The sequence below is a fragment of the Sceloporus occidentalis genome, unplaced genomic scaffold (genome assembly GCF_023333645.1).
Source record: "Sceloporus occidentalis isolate IW3139 unplaced genomic scaffold, rSceOcc1.0.p SCAF_7, whole genome shotgun sequence".
Lineage (NCBI taxonomy): Eukaryota > Metazoa > Chordata > Lepidosauria > Squamata > Phrynosomatidae > Sceloporus > Sceloporus occidentalis.
Genome location: NW_028316987.1, coordinates 54,365,477 through 54,389,035, shown reverse-complemented (window position 1 = coordinate 54,389,035; position 23,559 = coordinate 54,365,477). Strand labels below are relative to the sequence as shown.

Below are 23,559 nucleotides of genomic sequence, written 5' to 3'. Positions count from 1 at the left end.
CCTTTCTATTTTTTTTGCCTAGAATAGTCTTTAACCTAAAAGCATAGTCCTAAATTAAAGAAAAAAGGTGAAAATCTTCCAGTTAAAAATGACTAATTTGTTGATGAGAAGATGCTTTATAAAAAATTGGCCTGCCATATTAGGAAAATTTCAGTATATAATGATCTACATTGTATGTATTACTCAAATCATAAAAGTATATCCTTTGGAAGTCAGGAATACATTTGTATTTAGTATACAACAAAGTGAAAAGCATAAACTGCAGATACAGTTCAAGAAATGCATTATGCAAATGAAAGAGGGTTAGATTTTAGAAATATATTTTAATGTCTTTTTAAAAGGGACTAATAATAATGAGAAAATCTGGATTGTATCATTAATCTCATATTACTGATATATTAAATGTTTAGTTGAAATTCTGTTCTACAAACCCTTGGAAATTAACCTTTCCAATAACTCTAGCTTACTTATATTGTACCCCCTCACTGTTGATAAAATTCACTTGCTCATGTGGTAGAACTGAAGGAATATCTATGTTTGTATTCCTCATTGTCCAAAAATTATCTTTACAGTTTCAGTGTTATACAGAACTCAAAATGTAAAGATAATTTTTGGACATCCTGTATACTTCAGAATGGACTGGATCAATAATGCTGATTTCCATAAGTCCCATTTATCAGCACATACCACTCTGTAGCCTGGTGAAAGAGAAGCAAAAAGTATCCAGCTTTGTTAAAATATTCTTTGCATATCACTACTATTTTCATCATACTATGTAACAGCAAAAATATTTTGCCACAACGAGTTGATAAGGAGACAAACATTTATCAACACTGTTAATTTAAATCTAGTCTAAATGGGTAGGGGCAACACAAGTGATTTAATGAACATTTCTACTGTAATATAATAAATACACATATGGTTTGATTCCACTTCATCATTAGATGTGTTTGTTAATTTGTTAATTAATTTCATGATCTGAAAAGGAAAGGAACTGATAGTGGAAACTTGACTTAAATGAAGAATTAACACCATGTTAGTTTTACCACTTAAAATACCATTTTAAAAAAGTGACTGTTCAAACTCATGAAAATGGTGTTGCAGAACTTGGAATGTGATGAGAAGAAAAGTCCAAGAATCATGTTGGCTAGAAAATAAAGTCATAGGAATTGACACAGGATCTAAAGTACTAAGAGTAAGTAGCCTTGAATAATCATCTTAAGATGTGATGGTTGTTGTTGTGTACCTTCAAGTTGTTTGCGAATTATAGCGATCTAGGGATTCAAACCTTGGTCTCCAGATCAAGACCAAGGTTGAAATCCCCAGAGTCATAGTTGAACACTCAAACCACTGTACTACACTGACTCTGTCTAAGGTAATGGTACAAAGTTTAATTTTAAAGATGAAGATTTTAGATGAAGGAACTAGCAAAACCATTTCTGAGTATCCCTTGCCTAAGAAAACACTATGAAATTCATGGGCTCACCATAGGTCCACAGGCGACTTGAAGGCATGCTCTCTCACACACACAAACAGAGATTTAATTCCCTTTCTTCCTCACAACGTGTGACGAAGGCCATCTTCTCATCCATGCTTCAAGGCTATCTTCTTACCTCATAAACATCCAAAGACCCCTTGGTCCTTGACACTTGCCCCATGTATACCCTTAATACATTTTCCTTTAAATTAATTAGTGCTGGGGTCCCCTATGTCCTTCTCCTATCAGTGTTTTATCTTTGGTAGTGTGTTGTCTCTGAAGTTATTGTTATAAATTTATTCAGGTCAACACTCTTCTGGTAACAAAAAAACATTTATTTTATTTACAAGCACGTGTTAAGATTGTATTTTCCTCAAGACTGTTTCGCAGTTACAGTAGGTACAGTACTTTAATAGTTACAAGTTATTTCCTATTCAGTTCCTTCAATGAACTCTTTCAAGTCTAACTTTTTTCTTGTTTTCTTTAAACTTATTCTCTTATACTTCTAAACTGCTTCACCTTTAACAGAACTATGAATTCTGCTAAGGTACACTGGCCTGAAACCTAACTGACAGCTCTCAGAACAGAACAGCCCTGAACGTCCATGAACTGCCTCAAACTCTCTTGACTCTGACTCACTCCCTACTTACTATTATTATTAAAGCGTCGTAAGTATACATGGTGCTGTACATAACAAATACTGTAGCAAGATACAAATAAAAGCCTGCCTAGGGTGCACAATCTAAGAACAAGAGGAAAATTTTAAGATTGGCAATATATCATTAAAATAACAGTAAAACAGTAAATAATAAAGCAATAGACAACCATACACTTTATAGTCACTCCTCCTACAGCAGCCCTCCTTTACAGACAGCCTGAACAGCAGCTAGGTATTCAGCAAATGATTCATGTTAGTTTGGCACAGAGGCACCAAATAACATGACACATGACAATCTCCGTATCAGTATAGCTAGAGATTAAAATTAGATTGTGCATCTGGTAAAAAATATTAAATTGTGGCCAACTTATGAGTAACTGGCTTCATTCTGAAGCACTAAGTGTACAACCAAGCAGATTAATCAACATATTTCAAAAGTGGGAAGGGAGCATTACCCTTCCCTCTTGCAATTCCCTTTGCACTCCCAATACTGTTGCAGAGGGCTAGGAAGCTTCCCACTGCTATGCTTCGAGTGGTATAGGCAGTTGCAGAAAAAAGAGGACGGGAACAAGGTCTGATACTGAAGATCAGTGAGAATGGATTGAAATCAATGACGTCAGAAAAATCTGAGAATGTTACTCTCATCCTGAGATCACAAAACTCCAAAGGGCTACTACAGAAGAATCTAACATGATTAGCTGAGTAAAATTTTGCAATGCCAGAAGTTTTAGCACCAAACCTTCATTAACAATTGATGTCTGAATTTTCTTGTTTGCCTTTTCCTTCCCTTTTAACTTCAGTGTTATGCATTTTTATAATCCAGATCTAAAGGTAGAGAATGTTTTATTTTTTTTAAAAAAGATATTAATATGTAAGCCACTGCAGTCAGGGCACTGTGCCAGGAGTGGCAAACTACTGCACTGAACTGGCAGGGCTCCCGTTGATCTGGAACAGCCATCTTCTGGAAAGTTGGACAACCCACAAAAGCCTGGCTCTGAGCCAGGCAAAGTAAATGAGGTGGTCTAGGAGATTTTCTATGTTACTTGCAATTTCTAGAAAACCTGTCAGAGGCCAGGACTTTGGTTTGGTTGGTTCTGTGGAGGAACACACCGACAATTTCGTGTGGCCAGCATTGTCCTCCAAAGAAAGAACACACACACACACACACACACACACACACTCTCCCTCCAGCAGTGTCAACCATGGGAAAGGCAGGCAGACATGTAATCTGGCGGAAAGGGAGGGAGGGAGGTGAGTGAGTTGACACTGCTGGTGGGAATGTGTGCATGTGCTTTCTTTGGAGGACAATGCTGGCCACACAAAATTGCCAGTGCATTCCTCCACAGAACCAATCAAACCAAAATCCTGGCCTCTTACAGGTTTCCAGAAATTGCCAGTAACATAGAAAATCTCTTAGACCACCTCATTTACAGTGGAATGTCAGATGGCAATCAGTCAGTGGAAGAGGGCGATAGGAGGGGATGAGCAACTAGAAGGGAGAGGATGTAATGAGGAAAATGATGGCAATGCTGTTCTTCCAACTTCAGGAAGTAGAAAAATCAGGATACTATTGGCTCTGATTTTTTTTTAAAAAAAACCCAATCAATAAAATAAGACAGATGTCTGATTACTGCCTAAAGTACTGAGATGTAATAAAGAATGAGTATTTGAATACAAGTAAATAAATCCGATGCAGTAAAATTGATATACATTGCAATAAATGCATGGAATGACATTTCTGCTTCTTATCCTAAACAAATATAACTATCTTATAATGTCTAGGACTCTAAACATCGTAGTCCTGTTCTCAGGACCATGACCCAAAACAGATGAGCAGAGGGAATGGCTTCTGCCTGCTCCAGGGGCATGGCATTTAAATGATGTATACCCCTGGAGTGCCCGGAAGCCGCCCTGGGGCTACCCTGAGGCGGCCTAAGTGGACCCAAAAGATAATGGTAAAGGTATTCCCCGTTGACGGGGAATCTGATCATAGGGAGTGGTGCTCATCTCCATTACTAAGTCAAAGAGCCTGCGTTATCAGAGACTACTCTGTGATCATGTGGTCAGTATAATTGCACAGAATGCTGTTTACCTTCCCACCGGAGTGGTACTTATTTATCTACCTGCATTTGCATGCTTTCAAACTGCTAGGTTGGCAGAAGATGGGACTAGTGATGGGAGCTCATCCCATCATACAGCACCTGGGCCTTGAACTGCCAACCTGCTGATCTTGGAATCAATAGAGTCAAGATCTTAACCACTTCAGCCACTGCATCTCGCCCAAAACTAGCCTCAAAGGAGTGGATCTTTTCCACTTCTTGCCACAGTCCATTTGGGATCATGGAAGGAGGAGCCCTCAGGGGCATGGCCTCTTTTCCTCAAAGTTTTGCACACAGCGAAGACCCAAGCAATCAATCTCATTCCCAATGTATAGAATTGAGAATTGATATATCAATTTATCATTTCTAAATCTCTGAACAGTTTTACTGGCAAACTGTTCTACAGGTTAGGGATTCAAATTACATTTTCGTACGATCTACAGACAGATTTGAATGCATTCTGCACTAATCAGCAAGTAAGTCTCCAGTTGGGAAAGATTTAGTAATAAGATTTTAATTTCTGCATTTTCTCTTTCTAAGCTATTTATTGGCTACTAATGGCACATAAACCTAATCTAGGGCACAAATGGCCACCATTCATATAACTGTTCAATAACAACTAAATCAATCTGTATATATACATAATTCCTATGGTTCCTTTTCCCCTTAGTTCATCTCTTAGTTACACTATTTGCAGAGAGGAGAGAACATTTGCCTGTGTTTCTTTATTATGAATGATTGTGATTGTTACAAAGCTACAATGTCTGCCCCGCACTCTCAGAACATCTGGGAAGTTCTTACTAGAATATTATAATACCAGGTTAAATGACAACTTCACATAAGGCATTCACTGCCACGGCCCCAAGATTATGGAATTACCTACCGGAAGAGATCTGTCTCATTACTACCTTAGAGGCCTTTAAGAAGGCACTCAAAACAGATCTCTTCTGGTGGGCTTATCCACTGAATTACATATAAAAAGGTTATGACGACTGCTCTTCCTTCACTCTGATTGTTGGCTAATGGACAAATTGTAATATTTAGAGAACTAATAGGAATTCTTGGTAAATTCAGTGTTAGTATTTTATTGTTGTATTGATTGTAAATTGTACTAAGTGTCTTTTAAGGTTGTAATCCTGCCTCGATCCGTGGGAGAGGCGGGAGGTATAAATAAACTATATTATTATTATTATTATTATTATTATTGCAATGAAACTCTGGTTTACAATCAAGGTAAGCACAGACTCTAGTTTGCTTATGAGAGGTAATGGCAAATGATGTTTTGCAGCCAAATAGGAAGGAAGAAAGTGAACTGTCACATATGAAAGAGGTAGGGAGCAGATGATCACTCAAAGCTTGTTCATTCACATACTATGAAACCATGGTTTGGTATTAGAGCCGGATAAAACAGTTTATGTTATGAAGCTTTGCCAATTCGTCAAGTCTAGCATTGTAACTTATTCATTTTCAGTCTTTACCTCTCCTGCAGACAACATCCCTTACAGTGTAAGGTACTATTCAGGTTTGTTTCTGGAGATCCTGAATAGGTGCCAGTATTGTCCATACAGCATTTTATTCAACACTGCCGAGGCTATGCGTGCTACAGACTGTCACTCTACTATGTCCCCCTCTATGTTTTAATCCTCCTAAACTGCTGTCTGTTTGGAGAAGCTGATGCATAGTGTTAATAGTATTTTTAATACAGTATTCTATTTTTAAATAACACTATAAAACACTGGTATTTGTCGGAAAAATACATTATTTTATACTAAACAAGATAAACATTAGTAGCCATTAAGCACACATACGGGATGCAAACTATGTTCATTTATATTTGTTAGGGTGCTTTATTTGCAAAATTTTGAATATGAACACTATCTAATAGTTAATGCAGCCATCTGTACTCCTTTGCCGGGGGATAGGTAATGAGCAAGGTGAATTTGTATGCTTCAGAAGAACACAGCTGGCTGATGCTAGAATTTCTTCCCTATACACTAGGAACAATCGTTTCATTTCATTTTGGGTGGTTTGTTTTGTTTTGCTTTTTGTTTTTTTCTAAGTAAGAACAACAGAAGAAGGGCATCCCAAAATATTTGCTAGGGTTAAGATCACTCACTCACACTATTCCAATCTCCATAGGGCATATTCCATACTGCGGGGTTCCAATCCATCATTAAATTGCATATGAAAGTCAATATCTAGTCAACCCTTGGTCTAATTTTATGTAAGTGAGGTGAGCTCAAAGGAAAAAGAGTGGACAGGAGTGGAAATGGGGATAAAAATGGAAAATGAATGATGGAAGTATAGCAGGGTAGCAGAAACTGAGAGTGGAGAGAGAAAATGACCTGGCAGAAAGAGAAAAAGAAATGATGGTCCTGCTCCATGTTGATTTTGGCCACATCCACCGTTGTCCTTCCTATGAGCAGGTTAGCCATGTTGGAAAGCAGACTTCAAAAGAAATTCTTGGCTTCTGCCAACCTAGCAGTTTGAAAGCATGCAAATGCAAGTAGATAAATAGGTACCACTCTGGTGGGAAGGTAAACACTGTTCTGTGCAATCATGCTAGCCACATGATCAGAGTACTCTCTGACATCGCTGGCTCTTTGGCTTAGTAATGGAGATGAACACCATCCCCTATTGCTTGACACAACTTGACAACCTTGTCAACGGGGAATACCTTTAACTTTATTAAATACTTATTCTTGCCTGTATTAAAGCCTTGTTTAACAACTACAGCTTCTACAGTCTTCAGTTGCTAATACTACCATAACAATACTAAGAATTACATATCATTTACCAGAATTAGTCACTGGTTCCTTTAACTCTGCAATTTGCTCATATCACCATGAAAGACTGAGAACCATATACAGTGTGCCCATGTTATACGCGGGTGTGCTATACACAGACTTGAGTGTACGCACTCAAGCTGCAGGGAGCGCATGGGGTGTGCAGGGCGGTGCATCCCATTCAAATTAATGGGGCGCATGCCCATGATGTGCATGTGGCTCGAGCATAGGCGGAATCTGCCTTACGCGTGGGGGTCCGGAACGGATCCCCCACGTAAGGTGAGTTTCCACAGTACTTTCCAGAATTAAAAAGTCACTGGTTCTTATAAAAAGCCAGAAAGTGGAAGTATGAGGAACTTAGTTTCTCTATTTTTGTATTAAAATCTATGAAGGGTGATTCCTGGACACCTCTGAGGGAATGAGTCCTAAACTCTATTACATATCTAGAAATCTAGATGGGGGAGGAGAGTATTACTTGTGTAGTTGTTTATTTGACTTATATACTGTGCTTAAAAAAACAGGACTTAAGGAGGCAAACTACCATGTCATATTTAGATAGTAACACAGTAGGGCTTGTTTCCATTTAGTTATAACACCTTACATAAAATAAAACTAATAAAAAAATACTTACAGGCCATAAATCTGTGGTGCAATTTCTAGTCTGTTCAAATGCATGTAAAGCTCGATATCATGTTTCTTCAGCAAATGATCTTGAATTTGGTTTACTTTTGCTACAATAGCAATTGATGGGCCTAAATCTTGAGGTCTTGCAAATGGAATAGGAGTCATCATTGCATCTTTCTCCTAAATAATCAACAGAAAAAGTGTGAAAAGTAAAATTCAAAAATATATATATATGAGATTCCAACCACAGTTTATTAATCATTGCATTAACTGATTCCTGAAGCACCTCTAGCAGCTGAATTTTCTTCCAGAGACAAGGAGATCCCCGCATTTATGATTCCAGACTAGAATGCTATGTGCATTTAAAAATAAATAATTACCCCAGAAATCCCTGCCATCAAAATACACCAAGATAAGGAACATGGGAGAGAGCCAGTGTGGCACAGTGGTTTGAATGTTGGCCTATGACTCTGGAGAGTAGGGTCTGATTTTTTGCTCAACCATGGAAATCTACTGGAAGACCTTGGGTGAATCACACACTCTCAGCCCCAGAAAACACCATGACAGGTGTGCCTTAAGGTCTCCATAAGTTGGAAATGACTTGAAGGCACACAACAACAACAACAACAACAACAACAACAACAACAACAACAAGGAATACTGGGGAAGAGGTTGATGAAAACTACTAGATTCACTTATTACCTAACTGTAATTCAGTGGTCTTACCCACTATGTCTGCCAGTGCAAACCCCACAGTTTGTGAGGCTGTCAGGCAAGTTGCCTCAGTGGGTCATCCTTCTGGTCCCTCCAAATGACCACTTGCTCTCTTCTTCCCATCAGAGAAAAAAGGGACACTATGGAGCAGGAAGTAGCTCTGGAGTAGCTGCTGATGCTTCTCAAAATCCCTATAATATTCTGGTGTTCTTTCAGGCCAAATTAGCAAAAGAAACAGCAAGAGGGTCAGGAAATAGCTATGGGCAGCATCATGCTGAGGAGCGGCCTTTGGCTGATGTTACAGTAACACAACTCATTATGTTCATTTCCTGTTCACACAGTTCAACTTGATATTTTGCAATACTGATCAAGGAAAAAATCTTCCAAGCTTTTAGCCCTATTCAAGCATTCATCTGAACATAGGGAGGACTCAATGGGTGGTGAAGATGTAGGCACACAGGCAACTCTTTCCCATCAGCATCCCTATGAACTTGTAATCATTGGAGTCCTTCACCACTTGAGGGCAAAGATCTGCACAGGTTTTGGCAGTTACAGAGCTCTTGTGATTTGTAAATAGGATTTGGATTATTTTTTAAAAAATAGAAAAACCTTTATATTTTTAATCACTAAGTACCTTTTGACTATCATGTTCATAGGTTGAAAACCAGTGTTCCGCTGTTTTCATAAGATGGGTGAACATTGCACTGAAGAGAAACAAAATTATCTGATAAGCATGACAACAATAATAATTGTAATGCAAGTAAATTATGAAGAAAATAAAATTATTTAAACTTACTAGGCATCATGTTCCAGGTATTCAGGATTCAACAGAACTTTCATTTCCTCACTGTTTAGGAAAAACAACAGCAACGCCTCAAAGTTTACTTGTGCTAGTTTTCTTAGTTAACTTATACAGAAACTACAAGTAAGTAAACCTAGCCTTTGTAATCAAAAAGAGTAACGCCACTGAAGACAAATGAAGTTCTTGCTCTCTCTAAAGATCAAAAACAAATTAGCTGCCTTGTCTGCACTACAAAGAAGTAACCATCTAATTATTCCAAATAACAAATTACTGAATGCCACAATGTATTATTTGAATATGCTTGATCCACAATAATTTATCACGCCACAATCTATCACTGTTTGTTCAAAACAAAAAATATGGTTAGTGGTCAAATACACAGTATCAAAACAGTAATTTATTTTAATAGAATCTATTTTTATCACATTTTAGTGGTAATTAATCATTTACTTCTCTGGCTATAACTCTAGTGGAGAAGAAGGAGAGTTATTTGCACAAAGCATGGTTACTTTGAGAAATCTGACACTTTCTTTTTAATGTATCTTGCATAGTTTGGCCAGAATCCAAATGTCTGCATGGAAGACCCCCATGCATCCTGAATACTTCCTATCCAGCTATCTTTTACAGCCCTCTTCACATCCTGAAAAGCTGCTCCTGTGGAATGATGGACCTTCTGAAACTGAAATAAGGAAGCATGGAATGGAAAACATTGGCTTTATCTGCACTCAGAAGTACTTGTTACTTAGAGAAATAATGGTCTGGATCTCAGTTATTATCTAACATTTAAATACTGTGGGCCCCAAACCAGACATCACACAGAAACAGATTTTGCACCTTATGCTGTTCTCTCACAATGAAGAAAAAGTTATTGATGTTGGTAATAATTCTCTGTATTGACTGGAAGGATGGCTGAGAATGTCTGCCTGTATACATTCATTCTATTCTGAAGTAGCAAATTCCTGCATCAGAGTTGACAGAACTCATTGTCCATTTAGAAGTGGAAGACTCCTGCGTGTGTACTATATCCCAGTCTTTACTAAACAAACAAACAAACAAACAAACAAAAGCTTAACCAAAAGGTATGGTTTAACTGAAAGAAGAAATAGAATACACAGGCTCAGTCAAAGCAACTGGATCACAAGGTAATCATATACCATTCTAGCAATTTAATGGTATGTTTGATCCGTCTGTCCATTTACCCACACCTCATCCATCTACTCATCTTATCTAGAATTGCCATGATAATCATGTGATAATAGGGAGAAATCCAATGGGATTTTAATGGTACAGTGTGCCTGCTCCACACGCAGGCTCACCATACGCAACTTCCTGTTTACGTGGAAGCTGCATTGCCATTAAATGAATGGTGCGCGCATCTGCTGCACCACCATGAGCACGAGTCCCATTCTATTGAATGGGGCTCAAACTTACGCAGGATTTGCCTTACACCGGGAGGGGGCGGGCGGAATGGGTTCCCTGCATAAGCTAGCCGCCACTGTACTAGGTGCCATAGGAAATGCAATAGGACTAGGATAAAATGTGCAGAACAACACTGATTCCAACAAGTAAATAATTTTAATATTAAATTCCAAAGGTTTATTTTGGGGACTGAACATTGAAAGCACTTAAAATAATTCAAATATAACCATTTTATTGTTGTTTATTGCCCTCGAGTCGACCTTGACTCATGATGACCCTGTGGATGAGATATCTCCAAGATCCCCGTCTTCCATTGCTCCTTGCTGAGGGGTACAGAAGCAGTGATTTGTAGGCCTGACAAGATGTCTCGAGAGGTGTGTTGTCCTCCAGGTGCAAAGATCCGTGATGTGACAGAGAGGCTGACAAGACTGGTCAAGCCTACTGACCAATACCCCTTCCTTTTGGTCCACGTGGGAACTAATGATACTGCAAGACACAGCATTCAGAACATCAAAAGGGATTACGAGGCACTTGGTAGGAAGCTGAAAGGAATGGATGTACAGGTTGTCATCTCGTCTCTTCTGCCAGTTGAAGGGCATGGTCCAGGAAGGGAGAGGAAAATAGCAGATGTGAACAACTGGCTTCGCAGATGGTGCTGCCGAGAAGGATTTGGATTCTTCGATCATGGGCTGCGGTTCCATGAGGAGGGACTTCTTGCAACAGACGGGTTGCATCTCACGCCAGTTGGAAGAAATGTTTTTGCCAACAGTCTCAAGAACTTGATCAGGAGAGCTTTAAACTGAGTTCCGAGGGGAAGGGAGACAATATTAAGGAAGGCGAAAGGGATGGCGAAAATAGTCAAACTGACATAGAGGAAACAAGGCAAACAGTGCAAGGACCCGGCAGTGGGAGGCAAAAAAACTTGCACAGGCAGCAAGTAAAAGGGAACCATGGTCTGCGATGTCTCTACACTAATGCACAGAGCATGGGAAATAAACAAGATGAACTCGAACTCCTAGTACAACAAAGCAAATATGATATAATAGGCATCACTGAAACCTGGTGGGATGAGTCTCATGATTGGAATGTGGAAATAGAGGGGTATAACCTTATTAAGAGAAATAGGCCAAACAGGAAAGGAGGAGGAATAGCACTATATGTCAGAGATATTTACACCAGTGAAGAGATCCTGGACATCAATCATGGAAGCCAGGTGGAGAGCATCTGGATAAGAATCAAAGGGGAGGGAAACAACAAGGGTGTCACGGTGGGAGTCTACTACAGACCCCCAAGTCAGACTGAGGAATTGGATGATATCTTTCTAGAACAGATGACCACACAGTCAGAAAAGAGAGATGTAGTAGTGATGGGCGACTTCAACTATCCTGATATTTGCTGGAAGTCAAACTCAGCAAAATCCTCAAGGTCTAGCAAATTCCTCACTTGCCTGGAAGACAATTTCATGGTCCAAAAGGTGGAAGAGGCAACAAGGGGGTCAGCTATTTTAGATCTGATCCTAACCAACAAGGATGACTTGGTTAATGGGGTGCAAGTGGTGGGATCCTTAGGTGGAAGCGACCATGTTCTCCTGGAGTTTGTTATACAATGGAGAGGAGAAGCCAGGCAGAGTCAGACACGCATCCTAGACTTTAGGAGAGCGGATTTCAGTAAACTTAGAGAAGTACTGAGGGCGATTCCATGGTCAGAAATACTAAAAGATAAAGGAGTTCAGGACGGATGGGACTTTCTCAAAAGGGAGATACTGAAGGCACAATTTCAAACAGTTCCAGTGAGAAAGAAAAACGGGAGGTGTCTCAAGAAACCAGGATGGATGACTAAGGAACTTTCAACCGAGCTAAGTTTGAAACGGAACATGTATAAGAAATGGAAAAAGGGGGAAATCACGAAAAAGGAATTCAAAGAAATAGCAGGCATGTGTAGGGGTAAAGTCAGAAAAGCTAAAGCGCAGAATGAACTCAGGCTTGCTAGAGAGGTTAAGAACAATAAAAAGGGCTTTTTTGGATATGTCCGCAGCAAGAGGAAGAAGAAGGAAACGGTAGGGCCACTGCGTGGAGAAGATGGCAAAATGCTAACAGGAGATAGAGAAAAGGCAGAATTACTCAACACCTTCTTTGCCTCAGTCTTCTCAGAAAAGGCAAAGGGTGCTCAACCTGAGGATAATGGAGCAGAGGACAGAATAGGGGAATTTCAGCACAGAATAAGTAAAGAGATAGTAGAGGAACACCTTGTTAATCTAAATGAATTTAAGTCTCCGGGACCAGATGAACTCCATCCAAGGGTATTAAAAGAACTGGCAAAAGTAATATCGGAGCCATTGGCAATCATATTTGAAAACTCCTGGAGAACAGGAGAGATCCCAGCAGACTGGAGGAGGGCAAACGTTGTCCCCATCTTCAAAAAGGGGAAAAAAGAGGATCCCAACAATTATCGTCCAGTTAGTCTGACATCAGTTCTAGGAAAGATTCTGGAGCAGATCATTAAACAGAGAGTCTGTGAACATCTAGAAGGCAATGCCATAATCACAAAAAGTCAACATGGGTTTCAGAGAAACAAGTCATGCCAGACAAATCTAATCTCTTTCTTTGACAAAATTACCAGCTTGGTAGATGAAGGGAATGCTGTGGATATAGTATATCTTGATTTCAGTAAGGCCTTTGACAAGGTTTCCCATGACATTCTTGCAAACAAGCTTGTAAAATGTGGGCTAGACAAAGTAACTGTTAAATGGATCTGTAATTGGTTGACCGGCCGAACCCAAAGGGTGCTCAACAATGGCTCCTTTTCATCCTGGAGAGAAGTGACCAGTGGGGTCCCACAGGGCTCTGTCCTGGGCCCAGTGCTATTCAACATCTTTATCAATGACCTGGATGACAGAATTGGGAGCATACTTATCAAATTTGCAGATGACACCAAATTAGGGGGAATAGCCAATACCCCAGAGGACAGGATCAAGATTCAAAATGACCTGAATAGACTAGAAAGCTGGGCCAAAGCTAACAAAATGAAATTCAACACAGAGAAATGTAAGGTATTGCACTTAGGGCGGAAAAATAAAATGCACAGATATAGGATGGGTGACACCTGGCTGAATGAAACTACGTGTGAAAGGGATCTAGGAGTCCAAGTAGACCACAAGTTGAACATGAGTGAACAGTGTGATGCGGCAGCTAAAAAGGCCAATGCTATTTTAGGCTGCATCAATAGACATATAGTGTCTAGATCAAGAGAAGTAATAGTGCCACTGTATTCTGCTTTGGTCAGGCCCCACCTAGAATATTGTGTCCAGTTCTGGGCGCCACAATTCAAAAAGGACATTGAGAAATGGGAGCGTGTCCAAAGGAGGGCGACAAAAATGGTGAAGGGTCTGGAGACCATGCCCTATGAGGAACAACTTAGGGAGCTGGGGATGTTTAGCCTGGAGAAAAGAAGGTTAAGAGGTGATATGATAGCCCTGTTTAAATATTTGAAGGGATGTCATATTGAGGAGGGAGCAAGCTTGTTTTCTGCTGCTCCAGAGAACAGGACCCGGAACAATGGATGCAAGCTACAGGAAAAGAGATTCCACCTGAACATTAGGAGGAACTTCCTGACAGTAAGGGCTGTTCGGCAGTGGAATGCACTTCCTCGGAAGGTGATAGAGTCTCCTTCCTTGGAGGTCTTTAAACAGAGGCTGGATGGCCATCTGTCAGGGATGCTTTGATTTGGATTTCCTGCATGGCAGGGGGTTGGACTGGATGGCCCTAGTGGTCTCTTCCAACTCTACGATTCTATGATTCTATGATTCTAAGTTCTGCAGGCTCCGGCTCCTGGCCTCCCTGATCAAGTCTAACCATCTGCTGTGTGGTTTTCCTCTCTACTCTCCTGTACTTTTCCCAGCATCATTGTCATTTCTAATGAATCATGCCTTCTCATGATGTGACCAAAGTACAACACTCTCATTTTAGTCATCCTGACTTCCAGAGCGTTCAGGCTTGATGTGTTCTGGAACCCATTTGTTTTTCTTTATGGCCATCCACGGTACTCCTCAGCACTCCTCTCCAACACAACGTATCAAATGAGTTTTTCCCCCCATCAGCTTTCTTTACTGTCCAGCTCTTGCATCTGAACATGACAATGAGGAATAAAATAGCTTGGACTTCAGAGTTCAAAGTTCTATCTTTGCACTTTAGAATCTTGTCTAGTTCTTTTATAGTTGCTCCTCCCAGTACTAGTCTTTTTCTGATTTTTTAACTGCTGTCTCCATTCTGTCAATGTTTAATCTGAGGTACGGGAATTCTTTGACTATTTCAATTTTCTTGGTATCTATAATGAATTCGTGTAGATCTCTGTGGTCATTATTTTGTTTTCTTAATATTCAGCATTAAGCCTACCATGGTGGCACTTTCCTTCTTAACTTTCTTCAGTAATTGCTTTAGGTCCTTGCTAGTTTCTGCTAGTAGTATTGTGTCATCTGCATGTCTTAGGTTATCCCTTCCTCCCATCTTCATTACTCCTGCATCTGAGTGCCTGCTCTGTGTATGATATTTTCTGCACACATTTTAAATAAATAGGGTGATAAAATCTATCCTTTCCCGAGTCCTTTGCTGATTGGGAACCAGTCTGTTTCCTTGTGTTCAGTTTTGACTGCAGCCTCTTGTCCTGAGTACGGGTCAGGATAATTAGATGTAGTAACACTCCCATTCCTCTAACAGAAAGCCATAGCTTTTTGTGATCTATGCAGTTAAAGGTTTTGCTGTAGTCAATAAAGCATATACAGATTTTCTTCTGAAATTCCCTGTTATGCTCTTTAAGCCACCATATGATTATGGTTACAGTATGATTCCTAGTGCCTCTTCCTTTCCTGAATCCAGCTTGCACCTCTGGGATTTCTCATTCCATATCTAGTACAGCGGGCTCTTCCCTTACGCGGGGGATCCATTCCGGACCCCACCCCCCATGTAAGGGGAATTCCGCATATGCTCGAGTCCCATTGAAGAGAATGGGGCTTGAGTATATGGCGGCGCGCACGCTATAACAGCTTCCGGATGTGCCGAGGCTTTTTCTGGCGCGGACATCCAGTGTATGCTGGAGTCCGCATATAACGTAGGCGCACTATAGAAGTTTTTGTGCAGAAATTTGAGCATGACTTTGCTTGCACTGGAAATTAGCATAATGGTTCTGCAGTAACTGCAGTCTTTTGTGTCTCTTTTTTGTGGATGGGGATATATACTTATCTCTTCCAATCTATGGGCCACTGCTTTGTTTTCCATATTTGTTGGCACATTTTAATTAGAACTATACTTGATGCAGTCTCTGTGGATTGTAGTAGTTCTACTGGTACATGATCTGTTCTTGGTAATTTATTCTTCTCAATTGTTTTGGAAGTGGCTTTCACTTCACTTTCCAAAATTTGGGGCTCATCTTTGTAAGTTTCTTCTTCCCATGTGTCATTCAACCTTTCACATTTTTGTATAGCTCTTCTGTGTATTGTATCCATCTTTTTAAATTGTTTTTTATTTATTTAATAATTTTAAAATAATATTTCCATAAACAAATATCTCTTTTTTTAATCATCATGGTCGTGCATCCCTCTTCTGATCATAGAGCATCACTGTCTTTGGTTTGAATTTCTCTTTGATTCTTCAGATCTTGTGGAAGAGGTCCCTTGTCCTTCCTTTTTTGTTATTGGCTTCTATTTCTCTGCACTGACTGTTTCATTAATTCTCTTTATCTTTGCACACTAACCTTTGGATAGTAGGAGTCATGGTTGTAACTGGATTTCTATTTCCCTTTCCTTTTGCTTTTCGCCTTTCTTTAACTGCTTGAAGCATTTGTCTGTCATCCATTGTTTCTTCTCCTTCTTCTTGGCCACAGATTTATTGGAATAAAATGTATACATTTATTTTTCTTGTGAAGTTAATGGTCTGAGTGTACTTTTTGTTAATATTAACTGACATGCTTTAAAATACAATTATAGTTTAATAATGTACACATGAACAACAGACATACTAATTCCAGACATGAAAAGTTAAGTTGCATTTGGAATGTGGACACAACTTGATCCCACACACTCAATTTCCTTCCCTGCTCTTATAAATAGAGCTCAGGGAGAAGCCCTTACTAACAAACCACAGTGCAGAGACAGAAAGGCTTCAGCACCTTGGGAACGGGTCCCCTCTAGCATGCCAGTAATAACACTGATATCTTTTTATGGTTTTCATATGCAGACATCGTGGCTTTTACATTTTACTCATGTAATAACTACTGTGCTACAAACTATGCATGCTGTTACTTGATGCACAAATTGTTTTAGAGTCAATAACTTGCACTAAGTAATATAAGACACCTACCTTGGTTGTGCAGCTTCACTTGCATGTAAAAATGCTTGATGATCACAATGCAGAATAAAGACAATGGGTGCTAAGAGTTCATGCATGCCCTACAATTAAAACAAACAAAAAAATCAAGGTTACGGTATGTCACTTGCCAAGAATTTTCCTTCTCTGTCTGGACCCCAATGAGGTAGTAAAAAGTCATTGTAGCATTACAGTTGGCCCTTCTTATACACAGATTTTTTATACATGGATCCAAGCATCCACATTTTGAAAATGTTCAAAAAAAGTTTAAATTTCAAATATCAAACCTTGATTTTCCATTTTTTTTATAAGGGACACCATTTTGCTATGTCTTTATATTTAATGGGACTTGAGCATCCACGGATTTTGTTATCCACGGGGGATCTTGGAATCAAACCCCAGCATATAATAAGGGTCCACTGTACTATCCAAGCTTTTTACTTTAAATTAGAGTAAATCCAAGTATTTATTCTTCTATAAAGTACAGATGGAAATTTACCTAATTTTTTATTAGAAAGATGTCAATAAACCACAATTCTTTATGCAGGTACATTAACATCTATACAAAGAATTGTTTTATTTTTTAAAAAAATATATAGTTATGACCTATCTTAAGAAAACCTGCCTAGAGTATAATTATTTCATTAAAAAATAATCAGTAATTAACACCAAAGCTATAGCTATTTACCTAATGTCAGAGAATGTGCTTAGTGAGATTTTGAGAGATATTAAACATATATTTTACGCTAAGGTCAGAATTCAAAGCTCACAGTTTGTGTCTGGTTATGCAATGTATATGAAGCAGAGACAATTACCAGGTTGTTCTGTACCAGGGATAGCTATGTGGAGAGAAATCAGGATTAAGATAGCTATAGGAACCAGCTAACAACAGCTAATAGAATTTTGACAAGTAGAGAAAAATAATTCCTTTGCGGACAGTTAGAATCAGATAGGGGTTTAGTTTCAGACAGTGCGGGTCGGGTTTTGTGAGAGTCCAGAAGTTAGGGACTGTGAGGGCTAAAGTTTGGAAGGAAAGGATTTAGTTCTAAGACCGAGCTCAGAGTGACAGTCGCCTCTGTGCCTAACACTTTATTTGGTCATAAGCATTCAGGGTTAATATATTTAACTGAATAACTTGCATTTATAGCCCTTTTGCACAAGAGCCATGTCCAAAGTGAGAAGTCTCACTGCAGTGGAAACTGGGCTGTGAAAAGAATTTATCCAATAATAATTACCTATAATATCTTGATTATCAAGTAACAGGAAGATAAGTAGTTAAGGTTTCTTTTTTCTTTTCTCCCCTCCCCCCCCCCCTTTCCTTTTCAGGATGTTGGTACTGGAAGTGCACATATATTCAGAAGAATGTAAAGAGGCATTCCTTAGACCTAATGTTATAAGTATTATAATTATTGTATGGGAATCTTTCAAGCAAGATATTACTGGAATTAATTCTTGTTGTTGTGTGTCTTCAAGTCCTTTTCAATTTATGGTGGCCTCAAGGTGAACCAATCATGGGGTTTTCTGGGGCTGAGACTGTGTGATCCACTCAAGGCCACCCACTGGGTTTCCATGGATAAGCAGGGAATCTAACCCTGATCTTCAGAATAGTAGTCCAATATACCATGTTTGCCCTCACTGGAATAAATAAAGAAGATATTTTGATCTATAAAGAAGATACAGTAATCAAGGGCGATGAAGTCAGTGTGGGACTGGACTTAAAATGGATCAATGTATACAAATATAAAATGCTGTTTCACTGTTCAGGTAACTCAGCACTAGTCAAATCTTTGCTACTGTAGTTAACATCTGTCAATTATTAAGTATAAATACACAATCATATCTAGAGTTCTCTTCAGCCTTTTTAGCCCTAGATCAACCATCTTCTAAAATTACCACAATGTGGAAATGACACTATTCAAAAACAGAGGTGAAAAAGTTTTCTTAGTTAACAGCCTGTAGGCTCACAAAATTGAACCTGTTCTTTTATCTGCCGATGTTCATTTAGCCCACCAAGCAGTCTTTATTAAAGCAGAGGCACTAGGCAGTCAAAGTTCATTAATACCATTTATATAATCTCTGCAGTTTCAATTAACTCAGCAAGACATTCTACAACATGATAACAGTCTCATTAATTCAATAAAATCCCATAACTATTAACAATATGGTCTATGTTAAACGGGGTGTCACCTAGTACAAAATAATAGCTTTAACAGCTTGTGAGAAAGCTCAAAAGTTTTTTTTTTAATTGATCTGACTAAATACTCAATCCTTATGCAGTAAGGTATTATTTCTTTGGAAGTAATCATTCAGAGTTTCAGTATAAAGAAAGGACACTTAAGCCTATTAAAGAGGGACATATCACTCCCTACAAATTACTCAGCATAAATATTCTTTTAATCTATCCATCTCAGCAGAGGTAGGTTATGCTCCCTGAAAATAAACAGATTGTTTTATTTATCTCCTGAGCAAACCAAGATTCTCAATAAAAAATTAGCACCCAAAGTTCATGTACACCAAACCTATGCCATGCAGGAGTACAAAGCTAAAGCATCTCCAAGAGATGGCCACCCAACCTCGATTTAATGACCTCCAATGAAAGAGATGCTTCAAGATAGTCTATTTCATTCTCCGATCATTCTTATAATCAGGAAGTCCTTCAATTTCATTCTCCGATCATTCTTATAATCAGGAAGTCCTTCATAATGTTCAACTAAAATCTCTTTCTCTGGATATGTTCCAGATTGCCAATATGTTTCTTAAATTGTGGTGTCCAGAAATGAACAAAGTATTCCAAGTGAGATCTGACTAAAGCTGAATGGAGAGGAATGCCTCTCGCTCTGGACACTATACTCCTGGCCACATCACACTGTTGAATCAAGTTCCATTCATTGAACCCTCCAAGACTACAGTACCTACAAGCTTTCTGAGAAGTTGGACTGCTGTCTTTCTCCCTGTGCCCCACCACTGCTGATCAAGGGGAAAACCTGGAATCAACTGTCTTGCACCCAATTCACAACATGGTTTCTCACAGATCAGCTCCTGTGTCACACTTTTAAAGTGTATTTGCTCTGTGTTTGAGAACTGTTTTTTTCACTAGAGAAACTCTCAGGATGCTACCATTCCAGGAGTCTGCAATGCTCTGACCAAAAAGGCACAATTCTTCATGGTAAGTTTAAAGGTAAATATGTGGGCCTCAAGCTGTTGCACTTTCTCTTTCAGTAATACAATCAGCTTGCACTTGCCCCTCACATCCTCAGGCAAGAACACAAACAATTAGATGTTTCAGGTCAATAGCATTTCCATTTCCATATAGCTTATCAACACTCTCTAAGTGTTTTACAGTCTGTAAGGCAATTGCCCACAACAAGCTGGGAACTCATTTTACCAACCTATTAAAGGATGGAAGGCTGAATCAACCTTGGAGCCCTGAGATTGAACTCACAATGTTGTGGCTGCAGTACCAGCATTTAATCACTGCATCACAAGAACTCCTTTTAAAAATTAATTTAATATAATATCTTATAATAGAAAAATTATTACAGTTTAAATATATCAAGGAGAATTCAAAGGTAAAATTAATATTTATAGTGCTTTGGCTTGCCATATATCACTGGTCCATCTACTCCAGTATTGTGGACATTGACTAGCACCACTGCTCTAAAGTTGTATACATAGATTCCTATAATCCTACCTGGAAATGCCAGAGATTGAATTTGGGACCCTCTCTATAGAAAAAGCATATATTCCACCCATTGAACTGCAGCCTTGATTTAAATGTGATACTTCAAACTAGAGACTTTTAGAGGCTCCATGGATAGATTTCAAGGGGGCTGAGCTACAGGCAATTCTTCTCTCCCTTGATTTGCTTTCTGCAACAGCTTCTTCTCCATCCATGTTCACTTCTCCTATATAGGCTGTATCCAAGTATTTGAGGCCTCCCCCTTGAAATGCTCACATGAAATACATGTTGTCCTCAATCTGTTACCTGGGCTCCTGTTCATTCAGCTCCAGACACTGAGCAAGAACAATTCCAAGCTGCTTAGATGAGATTAAACACAACACATGGCCCAAAACACATAAACAAACTTCCAGCCATTCAATCACACAGTTGACTTTGGTCAAAAACCTCAAGCTTGCCTGATTCTGTATCTTCCTACAATCCCTCAAGTAGACAAAGATAGATCTATATTCTGATAACCTCCAGTTTAGACTACTGCCAAGACATTATATAGGTTATTATCTCTGAGACTGAATTGTTGTGTGCCTTCAAGTTGTTTCCATCTTACAGTGACACTAAAACGGTTTCTTGGCAAAGTTTGTTCAGAAGAGGTTTGTCTTTGCCTCTGTTTTAAGCTGAGAGAGTGTAACCTGCCCAAGGCCATCCAGTGGGTTTCAATGGCTGAATGGGTTCTTGAATTTTGATCTCCAAAGTCATAGTTCAAAGCTCAAAATCACTGAGCACTGGATCAGTTAAAGAACAAAAAATAACTTTGTTGTTGTTAAATGCCCCTGAGTTGACCTGAACTCATAGCTGCTCTGTGGATGAGACATCTCCAAGACCCCCTATCCTCCACTGCTCTTCTTAGATCCTGCAGGTTCAGGCCCACAGCCTCGCTGATTGAGTCCATCCATCTGGCATGTGCTCTCCCTCTCTTTCTGTTGCCTTTGTCTTTTCCCAGGATCATTGTCTTTTCTAATGATTCTGCCTTCTCACGATGTGGCCAAAGCATGGCAACTTCATTTTAGTTATCCTGGCTTCCAGGGAGAGTTCAGGCTTGATGTGTTCTAGAAGCTATTTGGTTGTCTTCTTGGTCCTCCACAGTATCCTCAGTATTCTTCTCCAGGACCACATCTCAAATGAGTTTATTTTCTTCCTATTCACTTTCTTCATTGTTCAGATCTCACACCCATACATGGTGATGGGGAATATGATGGCCTGGATGATCCTCACTTTAGTGTTCAGAGTTATCTTTGTTCTTTGGGATTTTATCCAGTTTCTGCATAGCTGCCCTTCCCAATCATAGCCTCCGTTCTGATCAATGTTTGATCCAAGGTATCTGAACTCTTTAACTATTTCAATTTCCTCATTGTCTAGGATGAATTCTTGTAGATTTTCTATGATCATTATTTTTGTTTCTTTGATGTTCAGCATTAATCCAACCTTGGCACTTTCCTCCATGACCCTCTGCAATAATTTCTTCAGATCTTCGTTGGTTTCTGCTAGTAGTACAGTTGGTTCTTCTTATACACGGATTTTTTATACACAGATTCAAGCATCCACGGTTTGAAAATGTTAAAAAAAGTTTACATTTAAAATATCAAACCTTGATTTCCCATTTTTTAAAATAAGGGAACCATTTTGCTAGGTCATTATATTTAATAGGACTTGAACATCCATGGATTTTGTTATCCACGCGGGATCTTGGAACCAAACCCCAGCGTATAACAAGGGTCCACTGTACTGTGTTATTTGCATAACTTAGGTTATAAATGCTCCTGATCTTCACTTCTCCTGCCCCTGAGTCTAGGCCTGCTGTGTATATGACATTTTCTGCATACATGTTGAATAAACTGTGTGATAGTATGCAGCCTTGCCTGAACCCCTTTCTGTTGGGAACCATTCTGTTTCTCTGCACTCAGTTCTTACAGCAGTCTCTTGTCTTGCATACAGGTTACATGTCAGGACAGATAACTATCTCATGAAAATATATCTGTTTGTTCTTAAAAACTCCACTGGCTGCCAGTACATTTCTAAAAACAAGAGTGCTTCCTTTTAAAGAGCTACATTGCTTTCATCCCGGTCCCTGAAAGAGAACATATTTTTACCTGAACTGTAAACATCTTCTAGGTTTGAACTTACTGCTCCATCTGCAGCTCTTGTACACCCTTAAATCTGGTGAGAGCTGCTGAGGAAATCTCTGGAACAAATTTTTGGGTGGTGTGAAGAGAAGGAGAAAGACTGGGTAAGAGAGAATGGAAGGAAGAGGAATTATCCTTTCTTGGAAATATACCATAGGAACATGGACAATGGAACATAAGTTATTGCTAATGTTTCACTGTGACCTGTGGTCAGCTAGTTTAGTCTTGATTTAGCTGGTGTACATGAAGCGGGAATTTAGGAAGAAGTGAATAGAGGTTTTCTTTAGATAACAGAATAGTAATAATAATAATAATAATAATAATAATAATAATAATAATAATATTTCTAAAAAATTTAGCAGAATAGAGCAATGTTCCATTATGAGTGGGAAGCATATGGCCTAAATGGCTTTCCTTTCTTTATACAGATAACAAGCATTTCTTTTATTGCCTGAGCATACAACTTTTAATATAACGAAAACTATGTTATTGTTTAACCAATCGTCAAGAATATAGGAAAAATATGTAGAAGCAATGGATACCACCTGTACAACAGTTTCATTACCTGTTTATACAGCAACTGCTCATTTTCCCGAGCATAACAGAAGAGAACATCTGTAAGAATCTTTCTCACATTCTCTTCTTGGAAATACTGCATTTCAGGAAATCTGGAAAATTAAGACAAACTTTGTTGAGGTAGACCACATAGCTTACATATTGCCTTTCTTCAATTATGACTTACGAATAAACTTCTGTTAGTAATAA

The 23,559-nt window shown here is 39.0% G+C and overlaps 1 protein-coding gene across 7 annotated transcripts in view; it reads right to left on the bottom strand.

Moving 5' to 3' along the window:
- TBC1D5 (TBC1 domain family member 5) overlaps positions 1-23,559 on the bottom strand; it is a 329,050-nt gene that overhangs the window by 101,007 nt on the left and 204,484 nt on the right. For all 7 annotated transcript variants that reach the window (XM_089532982.1, XM_089532977.1, XM_089532978.1 and 4 more), the window contains 5 exons: positions 23,360-23,462; positions 16,930-17,018; positions 9,155-9,205; positions 8,993-9,062; positions 7,652-7,824 (listed from right to left, as the gene is read on the bottom strand). In XM_089532982.1, the coding sequence (XP_089389108.1) occupies positions 7,652-7,824; positions 8,993-9,062; positions 9,155-9,205; positions 16,930-17,018; positions 23,360-23,462 (486 nt within the window). The remainder of the gene's footprint in view (positions 1-7,651; positions 7,825-8,992; positions 9,063-9,154; positions 9,206-16,929; positions 17,019-23,359; positions 23,463-23,559) is intronic.